The sequence below is a fragment of the Vipera berus genome, assembly GCF_964194415.1.
Source record: "Vipera berus genome assembly, chromosome: 3".
Taxonomy (NCBI): Eukaryota; Metazoa; Chordata; class Lepidosauria; order Squamata; family Viperidae; genus Vipera; species Vipera berus.
Window position 1 is genome coordinate 5,078,933 of NC_138204.1, and position 26,688 is coordinate 5,105,620.

Here is a 26,688-nt window from a genome sequence, read left to right on the forward strand (position 1 = left end):
GGTGTCACAATCAAGCCCAATACATTACACTTCCATCCTTCCCTCCATTCAGTCAGAACTGAAAAAAGCTTCTCGGAGGAGAAGCGAAACATCTTCAAGGAAAAATGAAGCCCAGTTGCCTTTTGAAAAAGCACCTTTGGGATAACCAGGACCTGGATGACCGAGAATCTCCACAGACATTTTCTTAAAATGGTTTTGGTCTCCGTTTCTGATCGCCATTTATTCACAAACCAGAATGCATTTTGGATGCAATTCTGTAAGTTAGCCCATTTGAGGTACCTTGAGGTACAAAAGCTTTATCCCACGACATGCCATTTTGTCCAGTTAAAGGTTACAGACATGAGAAGCAAGTGTTCTTGTGAGGAAGACTTGGAATTGAATTAATTCTGCTAAATATATTCTGTAGTACAGAAGAATGTTTTGGAGATGAGTTTTGTGGTTGAACAAAACAGAAGCAAAACAAAATGCTGTTATTAAACGTATTATTCAATCTATATGCCTCAGTGGTGGGATTCAAATACCTGAACAACCGGTTCTCTGCATGGATGCCACTTCCAGACGTCTGTTCTGGGCCTGGGTCTCCGAGACCTAGAACAGACTTCCAGAAATGGCGTCCGCGCACTTCTGATGGGCCGTTCTGGCCTGGGAGGCCTCCCTGGCTCACAACAGACTTCTGGAAGTGGCATCCACGCATTTCCAGTGGGCCGTTCTGGGCCTGGCAGGCCTCCCTGGCTCAGAATGGACTTCCGGAAGTGGCATCCATACATTTTCGGTGGGCCATTCTGGGCCTGGAAGTGCTCCCCAGGCCTCTGAGGCCCAGAATGGACTTCCGGAAGTGGCGTCTACGCACTTCCAGTGGGCTGTTCTGGGCCTGGCAGGCCTCCCTGGCTCAGAACGGACTTCTGGAAATGGCATCCACGCATTTCCAGTGGGCTGTTCTGGGCCTGGGAGTGCTCCCCAGGCCTCTGAGGCCCAGAATGGACTTCCGGAAGTGGCGTCTACGCACTTCCAGTGGGCCGTTCTGGGCCTGGCAGGCCTCCCTGGCTCAGAATGGACTTCCGGAAGTAGCATCCATGCATTTTCGGTGGGCCATTCTGGGCCTGGAAGTGCTCCCCAGGCCTCTGAGGCCCAGAATGGACTTCCGGAAGTGGCGTCTACGCACTTCCAGTGGGCCGTTCTGGGCCTGGCAGGCCTCCCTGGCTCAGAACGGACTTCTGGAAATGGCATCCACGCATTTCCAGTGGGCTGTTCTGGGCCTGGGAGTGCTCCCCAGGCCTCTGAGGCCCAGAATGGACTTCCGGAAGTGGCGTCTACGCACTTCCAGTGGGCCGTCCTGGACCTGGCAGGCCTCCCTGGCTCAGAACGGACTTCTGGAAATGGCATCCACGCATTTCCGGTGGGCTGTTCTGGGCCTGGGAGTGCTCCCCAGGCCTCTGAGGCCCAGAATGGACTTCTGGAAGTGGCATCTACGCACTTCCGGTGGGCCGTCCTGGGCCTGGCAGGCCTCCCTGGCTCAGAATGGACTTCCGGAAGTGGCATCCACGTATTTCTGGTGGGGCGTTCTGGGCCTGGGAGTGCTCCCCCAGGCCTCCGAGGCTCAGAATGGACTTCCAGAAGTTGCATCCGCGCACTTCCGGCGGTCTGTTCTGGGCCTTGCCAAAAAGGGACTAGGGTTTCAGCCAGTTCGCCGAAGTCAACAAAAAGCTACCGGTTCTGCCAAACCAGTGCGAACCGGCTGAATGCCACCACTGATATGCCGCCTGTCTCACTATCCAAAGGGACTCCTGGTGGTTTACAATAAATACGATAAAAGCAAGAATGTGAAAACCTTAAAACATTAAAATTAACCGGTACCCACCACAAATGTCGCACCTTCTAACAGCAATCTGCAGGATTTAAGCAATTGTAAGAATTCCGGGTAATTTAAATCGTTCTGACCTTATCCCTAAAAAAGATAGAAAATGGGTGATGTAGGGCTGGGTGGGTAAAAACTGTAGATCCCTAGGAAAGGGCTACTATAGGTCGTCCTTGACGTACGACCACAATTAATCCCAACATTTCTGTCGTTAAGCAAGACAGTTATTAAGTGAAGTTTTGCCCCATTTTACCATCTTTCTTGGCACGGCTGTTAAATGAATCACCACCGTTGTGATGTCAGTAACACGGGTTGCTAAGTGAATCAGACTTCCCCGTCGACTATGCTTGTCAGAAGGTCGCAAAAGGGGATCGTGCGACAACCGTCATAAATGCAGGCCGGTTGCCAAGTACCCAAATTCTCCTCATGGACCATAGGGAGGCTGTGACGGTCGTTAAGTGTGAAAAGTGGTCATAAGTCATTTTTTTCCAGTGCCATTCTAACTTCAAAAGGTCACTAAACGAATGATTGTAAGTCGAGGACTCCCTGTGAAAATAAAAGGCTACAATTTTATACATAATGCAAATATTATTCCAGTACGTATGTATTTCTAATACATTTATACAACTCTCTCTTTTAACTTTACTGTGTTCTGAATAAATAATGTGCACCCTAGTTCATTATGTTTGTCCCTATAAAGTCTGCATCTATAGGCAATCTGCTTATAGGTGGCAGGTGCAATCAGATCTTTAAGCTGTTGAGCAAATCAAACCATACATTTATCTTTTCAGCACTTACCCATAACAAACAATAGGTTTGCTTAACAATCATGGTGGCCCCTCAACAATTATTGCAAAGCAAGGTTGTAAAAATTCACTACCCTCATGGCTTACGACGATCCAATCAATCAAAGTCATTTTCAGTTTGTTTGGAGTTGCCTTTTTTAGAATGTTTTCCTTTTTTTTAAAGATGAAAGATTAAAAAAACAACAACCAGAAATTACCATGTAGTTCAACCACATTGGCAGGCCGTGTAAATCTTCCGGGCATGGCAGCTTTGGAAATCCCCCCCCCCACTAGTAGTCTTTCAAACTCCTTTGCCTTTGCAAGGATTATGCACTTTGGACTCCAAAAACCATCTTGCAAAGCCAGAAGAATGACCCTCCTTTGTTTGTGCTGCAGTCAATCCTGCACTGAACAGGGGGTTGGACTAGATGACCTCTGGGGGAGTATTCCTTCAAATTCTGTGGAATGAATGAATGAAGGAAACAGCTTTTGAAGCAATGTTTGTGCCAGGGAGTGGATGAAAAATCCACAAGGGCTGTGTGGCTCAAAGATCTGAAGCCACAAAGGATTTAAAAGAGAAAAGAATAATAAAGATGTTATTTAATCTTCATTTTTTTCCCCTAGCCAGAACTGTGGTCCACATTACAGGTTGTCCTTGACTTATAACCTCAACAGAACTCGAAATTTCTGTTGCTAAGCAAGACATTTATTGACTTTTGCCCTGCTTTACAACCTTTCTTGCCCTAGTTAGGGGGCAGGCAACCTTGGCTCTTTTATGACTCGTAGACTTCAACTCCCAGAATTCCTGAGCCAGCATGGGGGAACTATGGCCCCTTCATGACTTGTGGACTTCAACTCCCAGAATTCCTGAGCCAGCATGGGGAAACCATGGCCTCTTTATGACTTGCGTACTTCAACTCCCAGGAGTCTTGAGCCAGCATGGGGAAAACTTTGGCCCCTTCGTGACTTGCGGACTTCAACTCCCAGAATTCCTGAGCCAGCCACGCTGAGGGTAAAGGGAGAGGTTTCCCAGCTGAGCCATGCTGGCTCAGGAATTCTGGGAGTTGAAGTCCACCAGTCATAAAAGAGCCAAGGTTGCCTACCCCTGGCCTAGTTTCTATTTCTATTTCTATTTCTATTTATTAAATTTTTATACCGCCCTTCTCCCGAAGGACTCAGGTTAAGTGAATCAATGCAGTTGTTAAGTTAATAACACGGTTCCCCATTGACTTTGCTGGTCAGAAGTTTGCAAAAGGGGACAGCGCAACCACCAGGAGTACAAGTCCGTTGCCAAGCGTCTCAGTTTTGATCATGTGACTATGGGGAATGCTGCAACGGTTGTGCGAAAAACGGTCAGAGGACCCTTTTTTTCCGTGCCGTTGCAACTTCGAATCGTCACTAAGCGAGCTGTTGTAAGTCGAGGACAACTGATAGGGAAAGGAAAGAGAGGGGTTGAGCAGAGGGTGGAGAAAACAGCCAGGTTGGAAGGAGAGGCTGGAAAAATGTGCGTCGTCGAGTCTGGACGGGCTTTCCCGGCCTTTGCTTCGGAGGCCCTTGCGAAATTCCTGTATTTGCTATTGTGTAATATTTAATTTAAAAAGAAAAAGAAAAAAAAAAACCAGCCTGATCAGCATTTTTATGTCAGAGATTAAACAAGAGTTGTGAGGAAGGAAAAGTCAAGAGAGGGAAAAAAAAGGGGGCAGGCGGGCTCCTAATTTAAGGGGGGAAATCAACCAGGAAAACCCACAGAAGACGTTGTTCCCCCCACACACACCCCCGCCCGTGACGAAAAAAATAATAATGTCTTTTTAAAATTTTCTTGGCAAGGAATTCCTGCCTTGCTGGCTGATTGCTCTGTTTGTTCGCTCTTCTCTTCCCCTCCCTCCCTCCCTCCCTCGCTGGGGATCGGACTTTCCTTCTAATATTAAGCACAGGAAAATGTTTGTACAACCTTGAAGTCCCAAAAATAAAACTGTTGTAAAAGCTCGGAGAAGGCTTGGGGTGAGAGGAAGCGCCGTGGTCTCAGAAATGCCCACTAAGTCTCTGTCTCTGTCTCTCTCTCTCTGTGTGTGTGTGTGTGTGTGTGTGTGTGTGTGTGTGTGTGTGTGTGCGTGTGTCCCTCCCTCTTCCCCCCCCTCTCTCTCTCCCTTTCTCTGTCTGCATGGGATGAACACCTGCAAAAACCAGGTGAACACCTGCCCTGGCATCTGGTTTAAAAAAGCCTCCCCACCAAAACAAAACAAAACAGGATTTCCATTCCAACAGACACACACCATCGTTCCACCATCATTTCCGCCTTTGCCATAACAGAGAGTTTGCTGTAGTGGTTAAGATCCTGGCCTAGAAACCAGGTGACAGTGAGTTCTAGTCCTGCCTTAGGCATGAAAGACGGCTGGGTGACTTTGGGCCGATCACCGGGAGATGGTGAGTTCTAGTCCTGCCTTAGGCATGAAAGTGGCTGGGTGACTTTGGGCCGATCACCGGGAGATGGTGAGTTCTAGTCCTGCCTTAGGCATGAAAGTGGCTGGGTGACTTTGGGCCCATCACCGGGAGATGGTGAGTTCTAGTCCTGTCTTAGGCATGAAAGACAGCTGGGTGACTTTGGGCCCATCACTGGGAGATGGTGAGTTCTAGTCCTGCCTTAGGCATGAACGTGGCTGGGTGACTTTGGGCCCATCACCGGGAGATGGTGAGTTCTAGTCCTGCCTTAGGCATGAAAGTGGCTGGGTGAATTTGGGCCAATCACCGGGAGATGGTGAGTTCTAGTCCTGCCTTAGGCATGAAAGACAGCTGGGTGACTTTGAGCCAATCACCGGGAGATGGTGAGTTCTAGTCCTGTCTTAGGCATGAAAGACGGCTGGGTGACTTTGGGCCGATCACCGGGAGGTGGTGAGTTCTAGTTCTGCCTTAGGCATGAAAGTGGCTGGGTGACTTTGGGCCAATCACCAGGAGATGGTGAGTTCTAGTCCTGCCTTAGGCATGAAAGCCAGCTGTACGTTTTGGCCAGTCCCTCTCTCTCTGAACCCCATCTACCTCACAAGGTTGTTGTTGGGAAAATAGGAGCAGGAAGGATTGTTAGATATGTTAGTTACTTACAAAGAAATAAAGGCAGGATAAAAATCTAATAAAATAAAGGAATAAACAAATAACGTGGAGAACAACCTGATACAGGTACCCAGAAAAAAGAACTAAGACAGAAATTTAATTAATCTGAGATGACAGCCCTGTTGATTTTTCTTTATTTAGACTTAAGGAGAAAAAATATATCAAAATATCGACAAAAGCCCCAACCCCCCCTCCCCAAAATAACCAAGCAATTTGTAAACCTGAGAAACAGACAGAAAAAGAAAACAATAAATCTATATTAAGCTTATAATAGTCACTGGTTTACTAATAAATACTCATGGCTGGCTCAGGAATTCTGGGAGTTGAAGTCCACAGGTCATAAATTTCCCAACCCTGCTCTGGACTTTAGTTTGCAACCTTCCAGTTGTTTATTGTACTACAATTCCCAGAATCCCTCACTCATGGCCAGGCCTGTTGGGATTTGCAGTTAAGCCACAACTCGAATTATTTCCACAGCTTGCAAGAGACAATAAATAGCAATGAATATCTTAACTAAAATTAAACATGAGTGTAATTTAACGATGAGGGGGGGGGGGGAAACAGCAATCCGAGGACTTGCTTTTTAAAAAGAGCTTTTTTTGAGATGCAAAGAGCGACACGCGGCAATGACATTTTAACAGGAAGCGTGGGCAGCTTTAAATTTAATAAATCATCTTTACTTTTTTTTGCCGGAATTTGTTAAGTAGGAAGCTAGTAAAAGCAAAAAAGATTGAACTACCAGTGCCTAGAAACCTTAGGAAACCTTGCAAGGACATCAATTACTCTCCCCTTAGCAGAGTAAAATATGTCAGAAATGTGCATTAGATTTCCTGTAACCACAAACTGCAAATGTAGGTAAGTCCTTGCTTAGCAACCAGATGCATAATGACAGTTCACAGTTATGACCGAGTCAAAAAAAGGAAGTTACAAAGCACAGGTTACGTACAAGATTGAGCCCGAAGTTTTTGTTGTTAAGCAAGATATCTGTTAAGTGAGTTTTGTCCCATTTTACAACCTTCTTGCCAAACATATTAAGGGAAACACGGTAGTTGTTAGTAATCCGGTTGTTAAGTGAATCTGGCTTCCCCATTGACTTTGCTTGTCAGAAGGTCGCAAAAGGCGATCGCGTGACACGGGGGAGGCTGCAACCGTCATAAATAGGAGTCCGTTGCCGAGCATCTGATTTTTGATCACATGACCATGGAGGATGCTGCAACGGTCGTTAAGTGTGAAAGACAATCCTAAATCATTTTTTTTCAGGGCCGCTGTAACCTTGGATGGTCACGAAATGAACCGTTCAAAGTTATAACAAAGCAACAAAGATGATCAGGGGACTGGAGGCTAAAACATACAAGGAACGGTTGCTGGAATTGGGTATGTCTAGTTTAATGAAGAGAAGGACGAGGAGAGACATGATAGCAGTGTTCCAATGTCTCAGGGGCTGCCCCAAAGAAGAGGGAGTCAAGCTATTCTCCAAAGCGCCTGAAGGCAGGAGAAGAAGCAACGGATGGAAACTCGTCAAGGAGAGAAGCAACCTGGAACTAAGGAGAAACTTCCTGACAATGAGGACAATTAACCAGTGGAACTACCTGCCTCCAGAAGCGGTGAATGCTCCAACACTGGAGGTTTTTAAAAAGAGACTGGACAACCATTTGTCTGAAATGGTATAGGGTTTCCTGCCTGAGCAGGGGGTTGGACTAGATGACCTCCAAGGTCCCTTCCAACTTTACTACTACTACTACTACTACTGATCATCGCACAGTCAGCCAGAAGTTCAGACTGGATTTGGCATTTCTGTCTACCTATTGAGTCCTTACCAAGGACCTGGGATAGGCAGATGTGGATGTTGGATGGTATTACATATCTCGTAGCAGGATGGAAGCAGTTCCTAGCAAGGCCGCCTTTTGCAATTGACTAATGGCGAATTTGTCAATGCCGATGATGGTGTTCAAGTGGTGCTCCAGTTGTTTTGGGATTGCACCCAAGGCGCCTATTACTGTTGGTACTACTACCCTTGCTTGCCTTTGTCAGAGTCTATTTCTATTTGTAGGTCTTTGTATTTTGTTATCTTCTCCAGTTCTTTCTCGTCTATTCTGCATTATTATTATTATTATTATTATTATTATTATTATTATTATTATTATTATTATTATTATTATTATTATTATTACCGTTGTTAAGTTGAGGACTTCGCTTAACGGCCACAATTTCCAACCAGAATTTCTGTTATTAAGCAGAGCTGTTGGTAAATAAGTCATATCTGATTTTCCTTGCCACAGCTGTTAAGAAAATCACTGCAGTTGTTAAGTGAATCACATGGTTGTTAAATGAGTCCAGCTTCCCCCCTCCAATTGACTTTGCACGTCAGAAGACAGCTGGGAAGATCAGAAATGGAGATCAGGGGACCCCTGGATGCTGGGACCCCTGTAAATACATGCCAGTTGCTAAGCGCTTGAATTTTCATCACATGACCACAGGGACAGTTCAAAGTTGCAACAGCACTAAAAAAAAAGTGACCTGTGACCGTTTTTCACACTTACGACCATTGCAGCATCTCCTTGGTCCTGTGATCAAAATTCAGACGCTTGGCAACCGACTCGTATTTATGATGGTCGTAGTGTCCCGGGGTCACGTGATCCCCTTTTGCGACCTTCTGACCAGCAAAGTCAATGGAGGAAGCCGGATTCACTTAACAACCGTGTTTCCTGACTTCGCAACTGCAGCGACTGACTTAATAACCGTGGCAGGCAAGGTCGTAAAACGCGGCAAAACTCGCTTCACCCACGTCTCACTTAGCGAGGGAAATTTGGGGCTGAATTGCAGTCGTTAAGGCGAGGACTCCCTTTACGTGGCGCATCCTGAAGGGAACCCAGTGAAGAAAAGTACTTGTGTACATGAGTTCCACAAGTTGCCCTCTAACGATCTCAGCTGAGCCAGAAAAGAGAAGCAGGGTCAGACTTAGCAAGTGGATTGGAGGCCACCAGGAAACCCAGGGGTTGAAAAAAGCCTGGGAAGTAAAAAACAAAAGAGTGGGGAGGCGAAATTAGGGACAAAAGCAATGGCGACTCCTTCCATATTGTTGGTAAGGGAACTTAAGGGGTATGTGCACCATGGGTAGGGAGTGTTCTCTGACTTCTGGCCAAATAGTCCTCAACTTACAACCATTCATTCAAAGTTACAGTGGTGCTGAAAAACTGACTTAACAACCGGTTTTCACACTTAACGACCATGGCAGCATCCCCAGGGTCACGTGATCAAAATTCAGAGGCTTGGCAACTGGCCTGTACTTACGACGGTTGCAACGTCCCCGTGGTCAGGCAGTCCCCATTTGCGAGTGTCTGACAAGCCAAGTCACGGGAGAAGCTGGATTCCCTTAACGACCCCGGGATTCATTTTTACAACTGCAGCGATTCGCTTAACAACGGTGGCAGAAAGGTGTCGTAAAATGAGGCAGAGCTCAATAACTGCTTCGCTTAACGACGGAAATTTTGGGGCTCCGCTGGGGTTGAGGACTGCTGTAATAGCCAAGGAACTCGGGCGGCGCAGAGGAAGGATAATGAGTTGCTTAAACAAGGGGGGGGGAATTGGTGCTCGCCGCCGCAAAGGGACGGGTCTACCATACTTAGATAACGATTTTTAATTATTAATCCGATTTGCCGGTGGAGGAACAGCGGCCTGCGGCTCTCGCCAGGACTCTTCTGGCCTTGGAAAAGAGAGACAATGAAGCAGCTGGTTCTTTCTTTCTCCCCTTTCCCAATTCATGCCCCTTCCCCAATTTTGATGAGCTTCCCACTCCTTTTAAGAGCACAAAAGCAAGACAGGCCCCCACTTTGGCTTACAGGAGGTCCTCGACGTATGACCGCAATTGAGCCCAAGAGTTCTGTGGCTAAGCGAGACATTGCTTTAAGGGAGTTTCCCCTCCCCCATTTTATTGACCTTTCTTGCCACAGTTTTTACATGAATCACCGCAGGTGTTAAATGTGTATCACAATTGTTAAGTGACTCCAGTTTCCTCCACTGACTTTGCTTGTCAGAAAGTCACAAAAGGGGATCATCTCTCTCTCTCTCTCTCTCACACACACACACACACACACATACACACACACACCCCACTGCAACCATCATAAACATGGGTCAGCGGCCAAGAGTCTGAATTTTGATCCTGGGACCAGGAGATGCTACAACGGTCGTGTGGAAAAAAGGTCACAAGTCGTTTTTTTCAGCGCTATTTGAACGGTCGCTAAATGAACTGTTTTAAGTCGAGGACGGCCTGTAAGCAGAAGTCATTTTCTGAAATAAAATAAATTCGCTTGATGGAATGGTCTAGACTCTAGGGCAGGGGTAGGCAACCTTGGCTCTTTTAGGACTGGTGGACTTCAACTCCCAGAATTCCTGAGCCAGCTTGGCTCAGCTTGGAAACCTCTCCCTTTCCCCTCAGCATGGCTGGCTCAGGAATTCTGGGAGTTGAAATCCACGAGTCATAAAGCGGCCTAGGCCTAGGCCAGGGGTAGGCCACCTTGGCTCTTTTATGACTGGTGGACTTCAACTCCCAGAATTCCTGAGCCAGCTTGGCTCAGCTTGGAAACCTCTCCCTTTTCCCTCAGCATGGCTGGCTCAGGAATTCTGGGAGTTGAAGTCCACCAGTCATAAAAGAGCCAAGGTTGCCTACCCCTGGCTAGGGCAGTGTTTCTCAAGCTTCGCCATCTTAAGATCTCCAATAGCTGAGGGTCTGCCACAAGAATGAGGGGGCCAGGTTGTTTACCAAAGCACCAGAGGGAAGGCCGAGAAACAATGGTTGGAAACCGATCAAAGAGAGAAGCAACCTGGAATTAAGGAGAAACTTCCTGACAGTGAGGACAATTAACCAGTGGAACAGCCTGCCACCAGAAATTGTGGGCACTCCAACGCTGGAGGTTTTTAAGAAGAGACTGGCCATTCACCTGTCTGAGATGGTATAGGTCCTCCATCTTGAGCAGGGGGCTGGACTAGAAGACCTCCAAGGTCCCTTCCACCTCTATTCTATTCTTTGACTTCAGCTCCCAGAATCCCCCAGCCAGCATGCTTTTCAAAAGGAACGGAGGAATACAAGTCTTAATCTTTCAATCAAGGGTCTAGTCCTCGAGATTGGGAAGCTGTATAGGTAGTCCTCGACTTTAACGGCTGCAATTGGGACAATTGGAGCTGGAATTTCCAGTGTAAGTGATAATGATAATCTGATAATCTTTATTGTCATTTTCTACTGTGGGCACAATGGCACACATCAAAAATGAATTTTTTGTTATCGTGATCGTAAGTTGAGTCAGGCCCCATTTTACAATAATGATGATGGTGGCTGTTAAGTAAATCAACATGGTTGTTTAAGCCAATCCAGCTTTCCCCAATGAACATTTTCTGCCACAATTTGGAAATCGGCAAATGCAAATTCCAATCAGATGACTGCAGGACATTGCAACTGGTCACAAATGTCTAGCTATTGGCACTTTGGAACCAGGTGTGTGAGTGGGTCTTTTTGGCACATTTTTCTTCCTTTTTCCTACATTACATAAGTCTGTGTTGGTTTTCAATCTTCTCTTTTAACAGTTTCAATAAAAAATTCACAGAGAAAAATAGTATTTATTAGGAAAATTTATATGACTGCCCAACTCACCTGCCATACACAATACATTTTCTAGATTTTATTACCTAAATCCTGGTTCCTTTTCAGGAAAATCAAATGGCTTCGTTAAACTACACATACCCAATTCCAGCAACCGTTCCCTATATGTTTTAGCCTCCAGTCCTCCAATCATCTTTGTTGCTCTTCTCTGTACTCTTTCTAGTCTCAACATCTTTTTTACATCATGGTGACCAAAACTGGATGCAATATTCCAGGTGTGGCCTTACCAAGGCCTTGTAAAGTGGTATTAGTACTTCACGCGATCCTGATTCTATCCTTTTGTTAATGCAGCTTAGCACTGTATTGGCTTTTTTGGCAGCTGCAGCACACTGCTGGCTCATATTGAAGTGATTGTCCACTAGGACTCCGAGATCTCTCTCACAGTTGCTACTATTGAGCAAGGTACCACCTATACTATACCTGTGCATTTGATTTTTCCTGCCTAAATGTAGAACCTTACTGTTTGGCAACAGGTTCATATTTATGACGGTTGTAGCATCCCGGGGGGGGGGTTGTGTCACGTGATCTCCTTTTGCGACCTTCTGACAAAAGTCAATGAGGAAACCGGTTTCACTTAACAATTCTGTTACTAACAGCGGCAATGATCCACTTAATGACTAAGGCAAGAAAGGTCGTAAAATGAGGCAAAACTCACTTAACAACTTATTTTTGGGGCTCAATTGTCGTAGGTGAAGGACTACCCGTACTTCTTTGAGTTGTTTTATGCTCCAGCTGATGTCTCCTTAACGGTGTCCAGCCGCCGTGTTCTTTTGACAACCTGGTTTCCTTTAAGCGCTAATTCTTCCCAACATAATTGCTTTCTCCAGGGAATTCCCCCACATGAATGAAATGCAGTTTTGTGATTTTGCCTTCCAAAAACCTGTCTAGTGTTTTGTGCTCCAGCACTTGCTTGTTGGTCCCCCCCCCCCACACCCAGCCTTGTTGTCTAAGGAAAACACAGGAGCCTTCTCCAGCACGGCTCAAACGAGTCAATTTTGTTCCCATCTTGCGTTTTTAAGGCCCTACTTTCACAACCAGAGATAGCTACAGGGAACGCAGTAGAGTGGACTAACTCGGTGCTTTTTTTGTAAAAGAAAAAGGTGCCAGAACTCACACGCAGGGCTTTTTTTGTCATAGAACGCCCAGAACGGAGTTCCGGCACCTTTTTTGGATGGAACCTTGTAGGGTAGGCAAGGCGGGTTGTATGACATGTGTGAGTTCCGGCACCTTTTTCTTTTAGAAAAAAAGCACTGCTCACACGTTTTACAACCCGCCTTGCCTACCCTACAAGGTTCCATCCAAAAAAGGTGCCGGAACTCCGTTCTGAGCGTTCAATGAGAAAAAAAGCTCTGGACTAACTTATATTTGTTTGCCAGGCTGATGTCCTTGCTTGATAAAACCATAGAAGGCTTTATAGCAGGCACGTCAAACTCGCAACGTCACGCTACGTGTCGCGACCTATCGCAACTTTTCCCCCATTGCCGGCAATGGGGTGGGCGCAGTTTCGGCGTGACGCATCCAGCCCGCGGGCCAGCAGTTTGACATGCCTGCTTTATAGGGAAACATCCCAACTTTGCATTGAGCCCGGGATGGTTTTTTTATCTCTGGAGGTTTTTAAGAAAGGGTTAGACAACCATCTCTCTGCTTAAATTGGCTTTCCTGCAGGGCAGAAGGTTGGACTAAGTCCTCGACTTACGAATGCTAACTGGGAGAACTCTTGTTTGCACCAAGTTGAAAAACACAGAAGCAGCTCAACCATCTTCACAGAGCAGTGTGTTCTGGGAGTTGAAGTCCACCCAACGTCAGCTTGTCAAGCTGGAGAAACACACAAATCAAAGAGAGAAAACCTTCGCCTGAAGTTGCCAGGACAATGGAGTCTTATTTTTAACAACTTCACACCGCAGTTATCGACTTCTTCACACTTTTTAAAAAAGCGTGGGAGAACCAAGGTTCTCCTTAGGAAAAACGATCCATGGGGGGGGGGGGAGGAACTTTTCCCGGCCCTGCACGTAGAAAGAGGAACTCATCAAGCCGAGCCTGATGAACTCGAGTTCTACCTGCAGGGTCTGGGGGAAAAAAAATAACTTAAAACCTCGGAAGGACGCAGGTCGGATTTATTTGCGATCGTCTGCACGGGGCTCATGAAAAACGGGCACGGGAAAAAAAATATTGCACAAGTCGCACTAGAGTCCCCGGCGTTGGGCCTTCCAACACCCTCAGCCCGTTTGGGGTTCCTTCCAACGAGCAGCCCCGCCTTCCGATTCTCCAGCGCGCTTGGAATCCTGCCTCGCCTCCCCCGTGCTTCGCAGCCTCCGCCCGGCGGCCGCCCCACCGACATGGCCGCTGGAGGCAGAGAGGCTGCACAGACCGGCCGGGGGGACGGAAGGCCGAAGTCAGCTTTCCTCCCCGGCTTCGGAAGCCTTTGCTGCCGAGCCGGAACGGGACGGCGACCCGCTTAAAGCTCGCGGACCGGCAAAGCAAACAAACCACCGCGACGGCGGCTGCAGCGGCGGCGGCAACTGGAAGTCACCACTGCGCCTCACTCCCTCTTCGCCTCCTCTCTTCCCTCGCTTGCCATTGGCCAACGTCGCCTAGCCAATGGGCGCGCGAGCCGGCTCCGGGCGACGTTCCATTTTGGAACGTTGACACAGCGCGCCAGCCAATGGGCGTGCGGCGAAGGAGGAGCGGAGAGGATTTTTTTTTAATTTTTCTTCACCCTTTTTTTTTTTTTGGTGTAGCAAGCCGACAGCCGCCGCCGCCACCGCCGCTGGCTCGCTCGCTCCAGCGCCGAGGGGGCGGGGCAGCCGAGGGGGCGTGGCCCGGCGGGGGTGCGCCGCTCGCTGGAGGGAAACTCTCGGCGGCGGGCGGCGGCGTGCGGGGCTTCACCCTGCACGGATCTGCCCCTCTCCGGGCCAGGGGGCTCGGCGCCCCGCCGCTCAGCCGGCCGGCCCCGCAGCATGGAGCCCAAGCCGCGGCTTTTCAAACGCGCCGCCTCCCCGGGCGGCCGGATTTGCTCCCCGCCGCCGGGCTTGACGTCAGCGGACCCCTGCTGCCCTGACAGCAGCCCCCCGAGCGCCCCCGCCTCCGCCGGCTTGTGCTGCGGGGTGGCCGCCTCCGCTTGCAAGCCGCTCGCCTCCGCCTCGCCCGCCCAGCCGGCAGCTGCAGTGGCTGCGGCGGCTGCTGCGCCGGGCAACGCCGTTTACACGGTGCTGGTGGAAGATCCGGCGTCGCTCCGGAGGAGAGCCCGCCGCCGGAGCTGCGAGGACGGCGCCGGCCGGAGACCCGTCGGGCTTGGCGGCGGCGGCGGCGGCGGCGGCGGCGGCTGCACCCGAAGCAAAGTCCAGCTTTTGCAAAAGGTAAAGAGCGCGCAACTCCCGCCCCGTCCGTCCCTCCGTCCGTCCGGCCTTGGCTGTCGAAGGGCCGGAGGGAGAAGCAGCGGGTGGGTGTGTCCCCGTCCGGGCCTACGACGCTGACAGGCGGCGGCCTCGCCGACTTGCGACCTGCCGGCTCCTTTTTTTTTTTGGCCCCCGAGGGAGCGGGCGGGCGGGCACGTGGGAGGGGGCGGAGGGCCGGGGAGCGCCGGAGCGAGGGGGGTGGGGGCGTCGGCGGGGACGGGGGCGGTCTCCTCTCCCGCTTTGCGAGAAGGTTGCGGGGGCGGGAGGAGGGGAGGCGGAAGGGCTGGCCGTCGGGCATATTGCAGGGGCTTTCCTTCTCCCCCCCCCCGCCGTTCCCACATTCCCTTATGCCAGGGGTCTTCAAACTTGGCCCTTTTATGACTTGTGGACTTCAACTCCCAGAATTCCTCAGCCAGCGAAGCTGGCTGAGGAATTCTGGGAGTTGAAGTCCACAAGTCATAAAAGGGCCAAGTTTGAAGACCCCTGCCTTATGCAAAGCGGAGGTGGGGGGAGAAACGGGGGCTGCACCCCGGCCCCCTTGCAGGCAGCACGGACAGGCTGCAGCGGCTCGGCCGGGCGGCTTCCCCTTCTCCGTCCGGGATCTCGGGCCCGGGGATTCCCCTGGCGCTGCCCCGGGAATGCGTCCGTCGGCTCCAGTGCAGGAGCCGGAGCGAGTGAGCCCAACGGGCCCCTTGCTGGACCTTCTACCCCCTGTCCCCGTCCCCGGGACGGCTCGGGATTCCCCCTGCGCCCGCGGGCCACTCGCTTGGCGATGCGGGGCGCTGTCCCGGAACCCCGGCCGGCTTTCGGAGCCTCGGCGGGGCGGGCGCCGACCGGTCCTAGGGCGAAAAGATGGCGCCCTCCCCGGCTGCAGCTACGACGGCGGCGGCGGCGGCTGCGAGGAAAAGTTTGACCGAAGGGAGGGGACTGCGAAGGGGCCGGGACTTGGCCAGCCGCCGCGGGGGCCGCCTCTCGCTCCGCCCGGCGCCGCCCGGCTTTGGCGGGCCGCGGGCTGCGCTGCTCGGCCATCAATCACTCGCCGCGGCCGCCAGGAAGCCGGGCCGGCCGGCCCCGAAGGTGGGTCCCGGGGCTGGAAGGCTCTACCGCCTCGCCCTCTCGCAGCTCGGGCGGGTTTCGGGCGTTCTCACGTGCTCCGGGCGGGGCGTCGGGGACGCGGGACCGAGCGCGGAAGAAGGCGATCGGAGCCGGCGGACGATCCGATCCTGTTGCCCTGGGGGTGGGGAAGAGACCCGCCCGCCGCGATCTCGGGATGGGGTGGGGCGGGGAAGGACCCGGGTCTGCTCCATTCTCACGACCCGGTGGCACCCAAGCGCGGGCAGGGGGGCGGGCTTTGCTGGGGGGTGGACGCCCCCAAAGGAGCACCTCTCCCTACTGTGCAAAGCGGAGGGTGGGGTGCAATCGCTCCGGCTGCGCTTCCAAGCGGGTGTCCGGAAAGTTTTTGCCCCACCCGGTTCGGGGGAGGGGATACCCCTCTTCTTGCAAGTTGGTTCCCCCGGCTAATGGGGTGGGGTGGCCGATGGCTTCTCTCGTCCTAGCCGCTCGGGGGAAATCCTGATTTGCTGCATAGGGCGAGGGTCATGAGGACTAGGAACTTGCTTGCGCGGCCGGCTTTCATAGTTCGCAAGCGCAGCTTCGTGCGAAGGGTCGGCAAGTTCTCCGGGGAGAGATGGGCGGCCCGGAAAAGCAATAAATACAAATAAATGTGGGGCTGTTTAGAGGCAAATGGAGGAAGGCGATTTTAGACTCTGCCTTCTTTTTTATTTTTTTAAAATTTTTTAATTCTATTTATATCCCGCCCTTCTCCCAAGACTCAGGGTGGCTTACAAGCTTAGCAGTAGCCTTCATTCTATGTATATGCCTGCTTATTAGGGCTTTCATACACACACACCCAAGCGGCATTATTACAAAGTCAGCTTAATTGCCCCCAACAATCTGGGTCCTCATTTTACCTACCTGGGAAGGATGGAAGGCTGAGTCAACCTTGAGCCTGGTGGGACTCGAACCTGCGCTAATTGCAGGAAGCTGGTGTTACTTAAGGAGGCATTAGCCCACTGCTCCACCAAGGCTCTTATTTTTAAAAAAATAATAATAAAAATCTCGGTAAAACCAAAGAAGGCTCAAACAATGGAGAATCAAACCATTCAGGTTTGATTGACAGTTTTTCCATATCCACTGCCAAAGTGACGGAAGGACAGCAATTGAAAGCAAGCGCGGGATGTGTGTGTGTGTGCATGAAAGCCTGCCTGGTTCTCTCACCAAAGGGTTCAGGATGATGGTTTCGCAAGGGAGGGGAAGGTTGTGGCTGTGACCCTCCTGGCTACGGTAGCTGCAAAAGAGGAAGCTACACCTGTGGGATTTCTGCTGATCTGAAGGCAGAGGCTATATGCCTGTTGAGGTTTCTGCCATCCAGAAATGGTGACCGCCATTGTCGTCCAGAGAGTTCAGAAGTGGATGGCAGAAAGAGTCATGACTTGAATCCAAGACAGAGGGGTTTGTTTGGGGAGGGAGCGGGTGAGCTACACCCCCTGCAGGTGACCGCAGACAAAGTCCAGCCTTACCTGGAGCTGTTTCTTTCTCTCTCTTTTTTTCTGCAAAGGGTCAACTCGGGCTGACTTTGCAGAACAAGTTTAACTTAATTCCTGAATTATCCTTTTTCCCGGGTTTGTACGATATCTTCCCTCCAAAGACAACTTGGCAAACCTATCCAGCACACCTTTCTCCTCTTCCTAGTATCCTCACAACAACCCTGAGAGGTGGGCTGGGCGGAGAGGGAGGAAGTGGCCCAGAGTCACCCAGACAGTTCGCTGTCTCCTGGTTTGCCTAAGGCGGGACTAGAACTCACAGTCTCCTGGTGATTGGCCGAGTCACCCAGCTGGCTTTCATGCCTAAGGCGGGACTAGAACTCACCGTCTCCTGGTGATTGGCCCAAAGTCACCATGTTGGCTTTACTGTCTAAGGCGGGACTAGAACTCACCGTCTCCTGGTGATTGGCCCAAAGTCACCCAGCCGGCTTTCATGCCTAAGGCGGGACTAGAACTCACTGTCTCCTGGTGATTGGCCCAAAGTAACCCAGCCGGCTTTCATGCCTAAGGCAGGACTAGAACTCACTGTCTCCTGGTGATTGGCCCAAAGTCACCCAGCCGGCTTTACTGTCTAAGGCGGGACTAGAACTCACCAATCTCCTGGTGATTGGCCCAAAGTCAGCCAGCTGGCTTTTGAGTCTAAGGCAGGACTCGAACTCCTGTTTTCCCGTTTCTAGCCTGGTGCCTTAACCGTTACACCAAACTGGCTCAACGTGAAATGAATTGGATTAAAAAGAAAGCCCTTTTATACTGGATTATCCCCCTATATGGATTATGCCCTTTGTGTGAATGTTGATGTTGCCTTATGTTGTTTGCCTCATTTATTCAGAGATTAACTTGATTAATTCCTATGCGTTTTAATAGCATTCAGAACCCAGACTTAAAATAGACACGAAACGCTATCCTATATTGTGCGTGTCTCTTTTTCCCTTGCTCCTCCTTATTTCTCCAAGTTGGCATGAGTTCATTTCTTTGCAATTATGTATTAAATTTATATGCCGCCCATATATGTTTGAACCAACTCTGGGCGATGGATATTTGTAGCTGTATTAGCTGTGAAAGGCTGAATGGCAAAGTCTATTCCAGGGTTGCGGGGGGCCCCTTCTGACCATGTGGGTGTCCCCAGGGATCCTCCAAAATTAACCCTAAAAACTGCAACTGAAAGACAATAAAACCATTTAATCGGTGGGTGCTAATTACATTAGCTCTGCTAGGTGGCAGCACATGGTCAATCTTGGGAAGCTAAGCAGGGCCAGACTTGGTTAGTAATTGGAGGAGAGACCTGGAGTACAGAATCTTTGAGAAGTCAAATAACAGTATTGGAGGAAGACCTTCGTAATGCCTCCCCTGTTATGGCCAAAGCCACTCTGTGTTGGTGTTATTTATTTTATTATTTTCATTTATTACATTTTTAATCACACCTTTATAAGGTTTCCTGCCTGAGCAGGGGGTTGGACTAGATGACCTCCAAGGTCCCTTCCAACTTATTATTACTATTACTACTATTACTTTATAAATAACTCAAGGTGGCAAACATGCACAGTGCTCCTTCCTGCTCCTCTTTTTCCCCACAACAACCCTGTGAGGTGGGTTAAGGCTGAGAGAGATTGATTCAGCCAAAATCACCCAGCTGGCTTTCATGCCGAAGGCGGGAGTAGAACTCACTGTCCCCTGGTGATTGGCCCAAAGTCAACCAATCTAAAGCGGGACTAGTACTCTCAGTCTCCTGGTGATTGGCCCAAAGTCACCCAGCCAGCTTTCATGCCTAAGGTGGGATGAGAACTCACAGCCTCCTGGTGATTGGCCCAAAGTCACTCAGCTGGCTTTCATGCCTAAGGCAGGACTAGAACTCACCGTCTCCTGGCGATTGGCCCAAAGTCACCCAGCCGGCTTTCATGCCTAAGACAGAACTAGAACTCACAGTCTCCTGGTGATTGGCCCAAAGTCACCCAGCCAGCTTTCATGCCTAAGACAGAACTAGAACTCACAGTCTCCTGGTGATTGGCCCAAAGTCACCCAGCCAGCTTTCATGCCTGAGGCAGAACTAGAACTCACAGTCTCCTAGTTCCTAGGCTAGCATCGTCACCTTTCCACCAAACTGGGAGTTTACAGTTATTCCTGGGAGTGACCCTAAGCCTGTTTTAGAAAGTCTAACCAGGTTTATATTTAGTTGGTCCTTGATTAAGAATCCAATGGGAAATTTCAAAGTGAGGGGTCGTAAACCCATGACGGCAACCCCCTTTTGTATCATTGCCAAGAAAAGGGAGCTCCACTCCAGAGCAAGCTATATATATTTGCAGATTATATCGGTGTTCATTGATGCATTTTTAATTTCAGTTTAAGATTTGGTGTCAATGGGATTTAATTTTTGTCCTGGCCTGGCTTATTCAGGGCCGTGCAAAAACCCCTGGCAATCTTTCCTGCACGGTTGTAAGGCAGAGTAGGAAAAAAGTGACAACTCCAGCTTTTTACACAGCGGCGTGCCCGGACAGGCCATGCAAAAGATCTCGAGATTCCCACATGGTGCAGCCACCTTCAGTGGGAGTTTGTCCAGCCCTACCTTGTTGCAGGCTGCGTGTTGTTTCACAGCCTGGTGTGTGTGTGTGTGTGTGTGTGTGTGTGTGTGTGTGTGTGTAGGGGGAGCAGATTCCCATGCCGGGGTTGAGGAATTACGCTCCGTGTTCCAACACGCTTATCGCTAGCCTTCCGGAGTCTGAATTTCAATTGGCATGGTGGCGAGCGTGCGTACTGCTTCAGTCTACCCCTGCTGTGTTTATCTAAGATAAAGGCAGGGACTCTGCAGCCTTTGGGAAGAGGTTCAGGGTTGGCTAGATTTGCAGGACTACAAGCCCCATAAATTCTCCCGGGTGGGAGGGTGAGTGGAAATAAGGGAGCTTAGGAAACAAAAGTATTCTATTGGATTAGGGGGCGAAGGCGGGTCTTCCCTCCCATACACGCAGGTCAGCGTTGTGCAATCCCCATGATTTTCACGGCTAAAGTTGGGGGGGGTAACTCTTGGTGCTTTCTTAAGGAGGTCCAAAAAGAAGGGGCTTCTCTGTGGTGACTCCCTCCCTGTGGAACATCATCCTTGAAGAAAGAAGAGAATAGAACAAGAGAATAACAAGAGTGGGAAGGGACCCAGAGGTCCTCTAGTCTAACCCGCTGCACAGGCAGGAAACCCTGTACCATTTCAGACAAAGGGTTGTCCAATCTCTTCTTAAAAACTTCCAGCGTTGGAGCATTCACAACTTCTGGAGGCAGGTGGTTCCACTGGTTAATTCTTAGGAAATTTTTCCTTAGTTCCAGGTTGCTTCTCTCCTTGATTAGTTTCCATCCGTTGCTTCTTGTCCTGCCTTCAGGCGCTTCGGAGAATAGGTTGTGACCCCGCCTTCTTTGTGGCAGCCCCATAGCAATGGCCCTTAGACTTATGTACCGCTTCACGGTGCTTTGCAGCCCTCTCTAAGCCGTTTACAGAGTCAGCCTCTTGCCCCCAACAATCTGGGTTCTCATTTTACTGACCTCAGAACGATGGAAGGCCAGGTCAACCTTGAGCTGGTGGGACTCAAACTGCCGAACTGCTGGCACTCAACAGAATTAGCCTGCAATATTGCATTCTAACCACTGCACCACAACGGCTGTTAGATAGTGGAACACTCCTATCATGTCACCCCTTGTCTTTCTCTTCATTATAACAACAACAACAATAATTTGAATGCTCAGTTGACTGAGGTTCATGTATAATAATAATAATAATAATAATAATAATAATAATAATAATAATAATAATAATAATAGTAGTAGTAGTAGTAGTAGTAGTAATATAAAGTTGGAAGGGACCTTGAGGTCATCTAGTCCAATCCCCTGCTCAGGCAGGAAACCCTATACTATTTCAGAAAAATGGTTGTCCAGTCTCTTGTTAAAAACTTCCAGTGTTGGAGCAACTTCTGGAGGCAAGCAGTTCCACTGATTAATTGTTCTAACTGTCAGGAAGTTTCTCCTTAGTTTTAAGTTGCTTCTCTCCTTGATTAGTTTCCATCCTTGCTTCTTGTCCTGCCCTCAGGTGCTTTGGAGACCAGCTTGACTCCTTCTTCTTTGGGGCAGCCCCTGAGAGATTGGAAGGCTGCTATCATGTCCCCCCTGGTCCTTCTCTTCATTAAACTACACATACCCAATTCCAGCAACCGTTCCCTGTATGTTTTAGCCTCCAGTCCCCGATCATCTTTGTTGCTCTTCTCTGTACCCTTTCTAGAGTCTCAACATCTTTTTTATATTGTGGGGACCAAAACTGGATGCAGTATTCCAAGTGTGGCTTTACCAAGGCATTGTGAAGTGGTATTAATACTTTTTTTTAATTACATTTATATCCCGCCCTTCTCCGAAGACTCAGGGCGGCTTACAAGCTTAGCAGTAGCCTTCATTCTGTGTATATGCCTGCTTGTTAGGGCTTTCACACACACCCCCAAGTGGCATTATTACAAAGTCAGCTTATTGCCCCCAACAATCTGGGTCCTCATTTTACCTACCTCGGAAGGATGGAAGGCTGAGTCAACCTTGAGCCTGGTGGGACGCGAACCTGCACTAATTGCAGGCAGCTGGTGTTACTTAAGGAGGCATTAGCCCACTGCTCCACCAAGGCTCATCATACTTCACCTGATCTTGATTCTCTCCCTCTGTTAACGCATCTTAGCACTGCGTTGGCGTTTTTGGCAGCTGCAGCACACGGCTGGCTCCTATTTAAGGGCTTGTCCACTAGGACTATGAGAAGGTTGGCATTCACTTTCAAAAGAGCTTGAAGACTTTGGCTAGCCCGCCTACCAAGGGTGGTTTGTGGTCACCAGGGGTGGGTGGGTGGCTGTTCATTGAGTCTTGTCTTGGGGGGGTTGGCTTTTGTGAGCCGTATTTTGTGCTGCGTGCAGATTGTTGGTTAGAAGCCGGCTGTGGTTTTTTTTGTTGTTATTACGTTAATATGGTTTCATAGGTTTTAAAACTATGCTTTGTTCTTTGGGGAGTCATGAATTGTTGTAAACCCCCCCCCCGAGTCATGGAGCTGAGATTGGGGGGAAGGGGGGGCTCCATCCGTGCAAGCAACAAATAATAAATGCTCTTGGACTTGAACAGTCACCCTAGACGTCTTCAACTCTTTTCTTGCAGGGTTGCAATCATTGTAATGGCAAACCGTTTCCAGCAGAGCCGGAGCCTGCAAATGGCCACCCAAGGCTGACCTCAAATCCTGTAGTGCTAAAACAGCCGGTGGAAGAAGTGAGGGCTCTGCGACTCCTGGATGAGACCCCTTTGCACCACTCGGCCTACATCCCAGTGCCCCAGCAGAGGTATGATAGTGGGACCACCACTCGTGGTGGCGGTCTCCTCTCCTTCCTTCCTTCCTTCCTTCCTTCCTTCCTTCCTTCCTTCCTTCCTTCCTTCCTTCCTTCCTTCCTTCCTTCCTTCCTTCCTTCCTTCCTTCCTTCTCCTTCCAACAAGTGGGCCTGGACTGACTATGGTTTTAAATTTGGCTTTTATTGGGTTAAATTGTCATTTATTTATTACATCCATTGTTTAATTCTTTTTTAAATTTTGTACTTTATGTTTTTTAATTTTTTATTGTTGTGAGCCGCCCTGAGTCCTTGGGGAGAAGGGCGGCATATAAATTTAAACAATCTCAGTCTCAATCTCTTCCTTTTCTCTTTCATTTCCTCCTATTTTTCTTCCTTTCCTTTCCTTTCCTTCCCCTCATGCACTTGGAGAGAAAATAACACAGTGGTTGTCTGTGCTGGTTGGAAGCCTTAATGAATGCAAGAGGTTTTTCTTTAAAGCTGTGCTTCTCACCTTTGACTGCTTTAAGAGGTGTGGATTTCAAATCCCAGAATTCCCCAGCTAGCCTGCACTTGCTGTAGGAAAGCATAGCTTCCTTGCACAAGGAACAACTAACCTTGCCCCAGAAGTTGTGGGTGCTCCAACACGGGAGGTTTTTAAGAAGAGACTGGACAGCCATTTGTCTGAAATGGTATGGGGTCTCCTGCTTGAGCAGGGGGTTGGATAGATGACCTCCAGGGTCCCTTCCTATTCTATTCTATTCTATTCTATTCTATTCTATTCTATTCTATTCTATTCTATTCTATTCTATTCTATTCTATTCTATTCTATTCTATTCTATTCTATTCTGTATTTTCTATTCTATTCTATTCTATTCTGTTCTGTTCTGTTCTATTCTATTCTATTCTATTCTATTCTATTCTATTCTATTCTATTCTATTCTATTCTATTCTATTCCATTCCATTCCATTCCATTCCATTCCATTCTGTATTTCTATTCTATTCTATTCTATTCTATTCTATTCTATTCTATTCTATTCTATTCTATTCTATTCTATTCTATTCTATTCCATTCCATTCCATTCCATTCCATTCCATTCCATTCCATTCTGTATTTCTTTTCTATTCTATTCTATTCTATTCTATTCTATTCTATTCTATTCTATTCTATTCTATTCTATTCTATTCTATTCTATTCTATTCTATTCTATTCTATTCTATTCTATTCTATTCTATTCTATTCTATTCAGTAATTCTATTCTATTCTATTCTATTCTATCTGGCTATTCTATTCTATTCTATTCTATTCTATATTATCATTCTATTCTATTCTATTCTATTCTATTCTATTCTATCTGGCTATTCTATTCTATTCTATTCTATTCTATTCTATTCTATTCTATATTATCTGGCTATTCTATTCTATTCTATTCTATTCTATTCTATTCTGTAATTCTATTCTATTCTATTCTATTCTATTCTATTCTATTCTATTCAGTAATTCTATTCTATTCTATTCTATTCTATTCTATTCTATTCTATTCTATTCTATTCTATTCTATTCTATTCTATTCTATTCTGTAATTCTATTCTATTCTATTCTATTCTATTCTATTCTATTCTATTCTATTCTATTCTATTCTATTCTATTCTATTCTATTCTATATTATCTGGCTATTCTATTCTATTCTATTCTATTCTATTCTGTAATTCTATTCTATTCTATTCTATTCTATTCTATTCTATTCTATTCTATTCTATTCTATTCTATTCTGCATTTCTATTCTATTCTATTCTATTCTATTCTATTCTATTCTATTCTATTCTATTCTATTCTATCTGGCTATTCTATTCTATTCTATTCTATTCTATTCTATTCTATTCTATTCTGCATTTCTATTCTATTCTATTCTATTCTATTCTATTCTATTCTATTCTATTCTATTCTATTCTATTCTATTCTATTCTATTCTATTCTATTCTGCATTTCTATTCTGCATTTCTATTCTATTCTATTCTATTCTATTCTATTCTATTCTATTCTATTCTATTCTATTCTATTCTATTCTATTCTATTCTATTCTATTCTATTCTATTCTATTCTATTCTATTCTATTCTATTCTATTCTATTCCATTCCATTCCATTCCATTCCATTCCATTCCATTCCATTCCATTCCATTATTCTTGGGCACTCCATCATGGGAGGTTTTTAAGAAGAGGCTGGACATTCACCTGTCTGAGAAGGTGTAGGTTCTCCTGCTTGAGTGGGGGGGGTTGAATGCCTCCTATTTCCTCCCACTCTTTGTCTTTGAATGCAGGTAGACCTCGACTTACATGCATTCGTTTAGTGACCATTCAAAGTTACAACAGCACTGAAAAAAGGGACCGATGACCATTTTTCGCACTTACGACCGTGGCAGCATCCCCACTGTGATCACGTGATCAAAATTCAGATGCTTGGCCACTGGCCCGTACTTATGACGGTTGCAGCGTCCCGGGGTCACGCGGTCCCCTTTGGCAACCTTCTGACCAGCAAAGTCAGTGGGGGAAGCCGGATTCATTTAACAACCGTGTTGCTGCCTTAAACAGCTGCGTCGATTCGCTTTGCACCCATGGCAAGGAAGGTGTTGTGATTCAGGGTCAGCCTGTGGGTTCGGCAGTTGGGTCGGACGACTCAGAGGAGGAGGAGGGGGGTGTTGAAGACCTTGCTGAGGGGGTTGGAGAGCTTGCTGATGAGAGCCCTCAGCCAGGCCCCTCCCACTTGGTCACCACGGAGACCCAGCTGTGTGAGCCTGACAGCGTGGATGAAGATGACCCACAGCTGGCCCTGTTCAAGGATGCCTGACGCAGGAGGCAGTCAATTAGGGGTAAACAGAGGAAGGCAATGGGGCTCCTCGGAAGGAGGCAGAGAGAAGCCACGCCCTGAACTCTATATAAGGGGAATGTGTGGGGAGGGCTGGTTTGCTGAAGGCAACCGCTCGGATAGTTCATGTTTCTTAAAGCTCCGGTTTCTTGGTTTGTCTTGTTCCGTTTGTTTTTGTTGCAATAAATTTGGCAGGCGTAATTCCAGCCTCTTGCCTTCTTGAAAAAGGGGTTGTCCCTGCCTTTTCTGCAGGGCCGGTAGCAGGCTGGTACAGAACAGAAGGTGGTTAAAATGGGGCAAAGCTGAGTGAGCAACCGTCTGGCTTAGCAACGGAAAACTTGGCTGTAAGGTGAGGACTGCCCGTATAAGGATTGTGTGGGCTTTGCTCTGCTAAGGTGCTTGAGCCGTGAGTGGAAATATCTCCCCAGCCGTTGCTGTGGACGGCAGATCGGATGGACCCGTATCTTGAACAGATACAAAATATGACAGCCTTGCATTTTGAACTTTGCCCCGGCTATCGCTGGGGACTGAGATTAATGCAGCCAGGAGGCAGGTGAAGTAAACTTCCAAGCCGGCAGAAGGTGATTGAACTTGCAAGGATGCAGAATTTTCTGCTGCAGAATTCCTGAGGCTGCTTTAACGAGGGAGAGATGGCATCTGGTTGAAGTGGTGCAGAGTGGCTGTTTATTTTAATGAAGAGAAGGACCAGGGGGGACATGAGAGCAGTGTTCCAATCTCTCAGGGGCTGCCCCAAAGAAGAGGGAGTCAAGCTGGTCTCCAAAGCACCGGAAGGCAGGACAAGAAGCAACGGATGGAAACTAGTCAAGGAGAGAAGCAACCTAGAACTAAGGAGAAACTTCCTGACAGTTGGAACAATTAACCAGTGGAACAATCTGCCTCCAGAAGTGGTGAATGCTCCAACACTGGAAGTTTTTAAGAAGAGACTGGACAGCCATTTGCCTGAAATGGTATAGGGTTTCCTGCCTGAGCAGGGGGTTGGACTAGATGACCTCCAACGTCCCTTTCAACTCTATTATTATTGTTGTTGTTTTTGGTCTAGACCTCCAACGTCCCTTCCAACTCGTTGTTGTTGTTGTTGTTGTTGTTGTTG

At 48.2% G+C, this 26,688-nt stretch overlaps 1 protein-coding gene across 4 annotated transcripts in view; it reads left to right on the forward strand.

Annotated features, from left to right (window-relative positions):
• Positions 1 to 13,475: 13,475 nt before the first annotated feature.
• SLC2A4RG (SLC2A4 regulator) overlaps positions 13,476 to 26,688 on the forward strand; it is a 55,748-nt gene continuing 42,535 nt past the window's right edge. For all 4 annotated transcript variants that reach the window (XM_081323762.1, XM_081323764.1, XM_081323765.1 and 1 more), the window contains exons 1-2: positions 13,476 to 14,757; positions 22,551 to 22,729. In XM_081323762.1, coding sequence (XP_081179888.1) covers positions 14,359 to 14,757; positions 22,551 to 22,729 — 578 coding nt within the window. In that variant the 5' untranslated portion in view covers positions 13,476 to 14,358. The remainder of the gene's footprint in view (positions 14,758 to 22,550; positions 22,730 to 26,688) is intronic.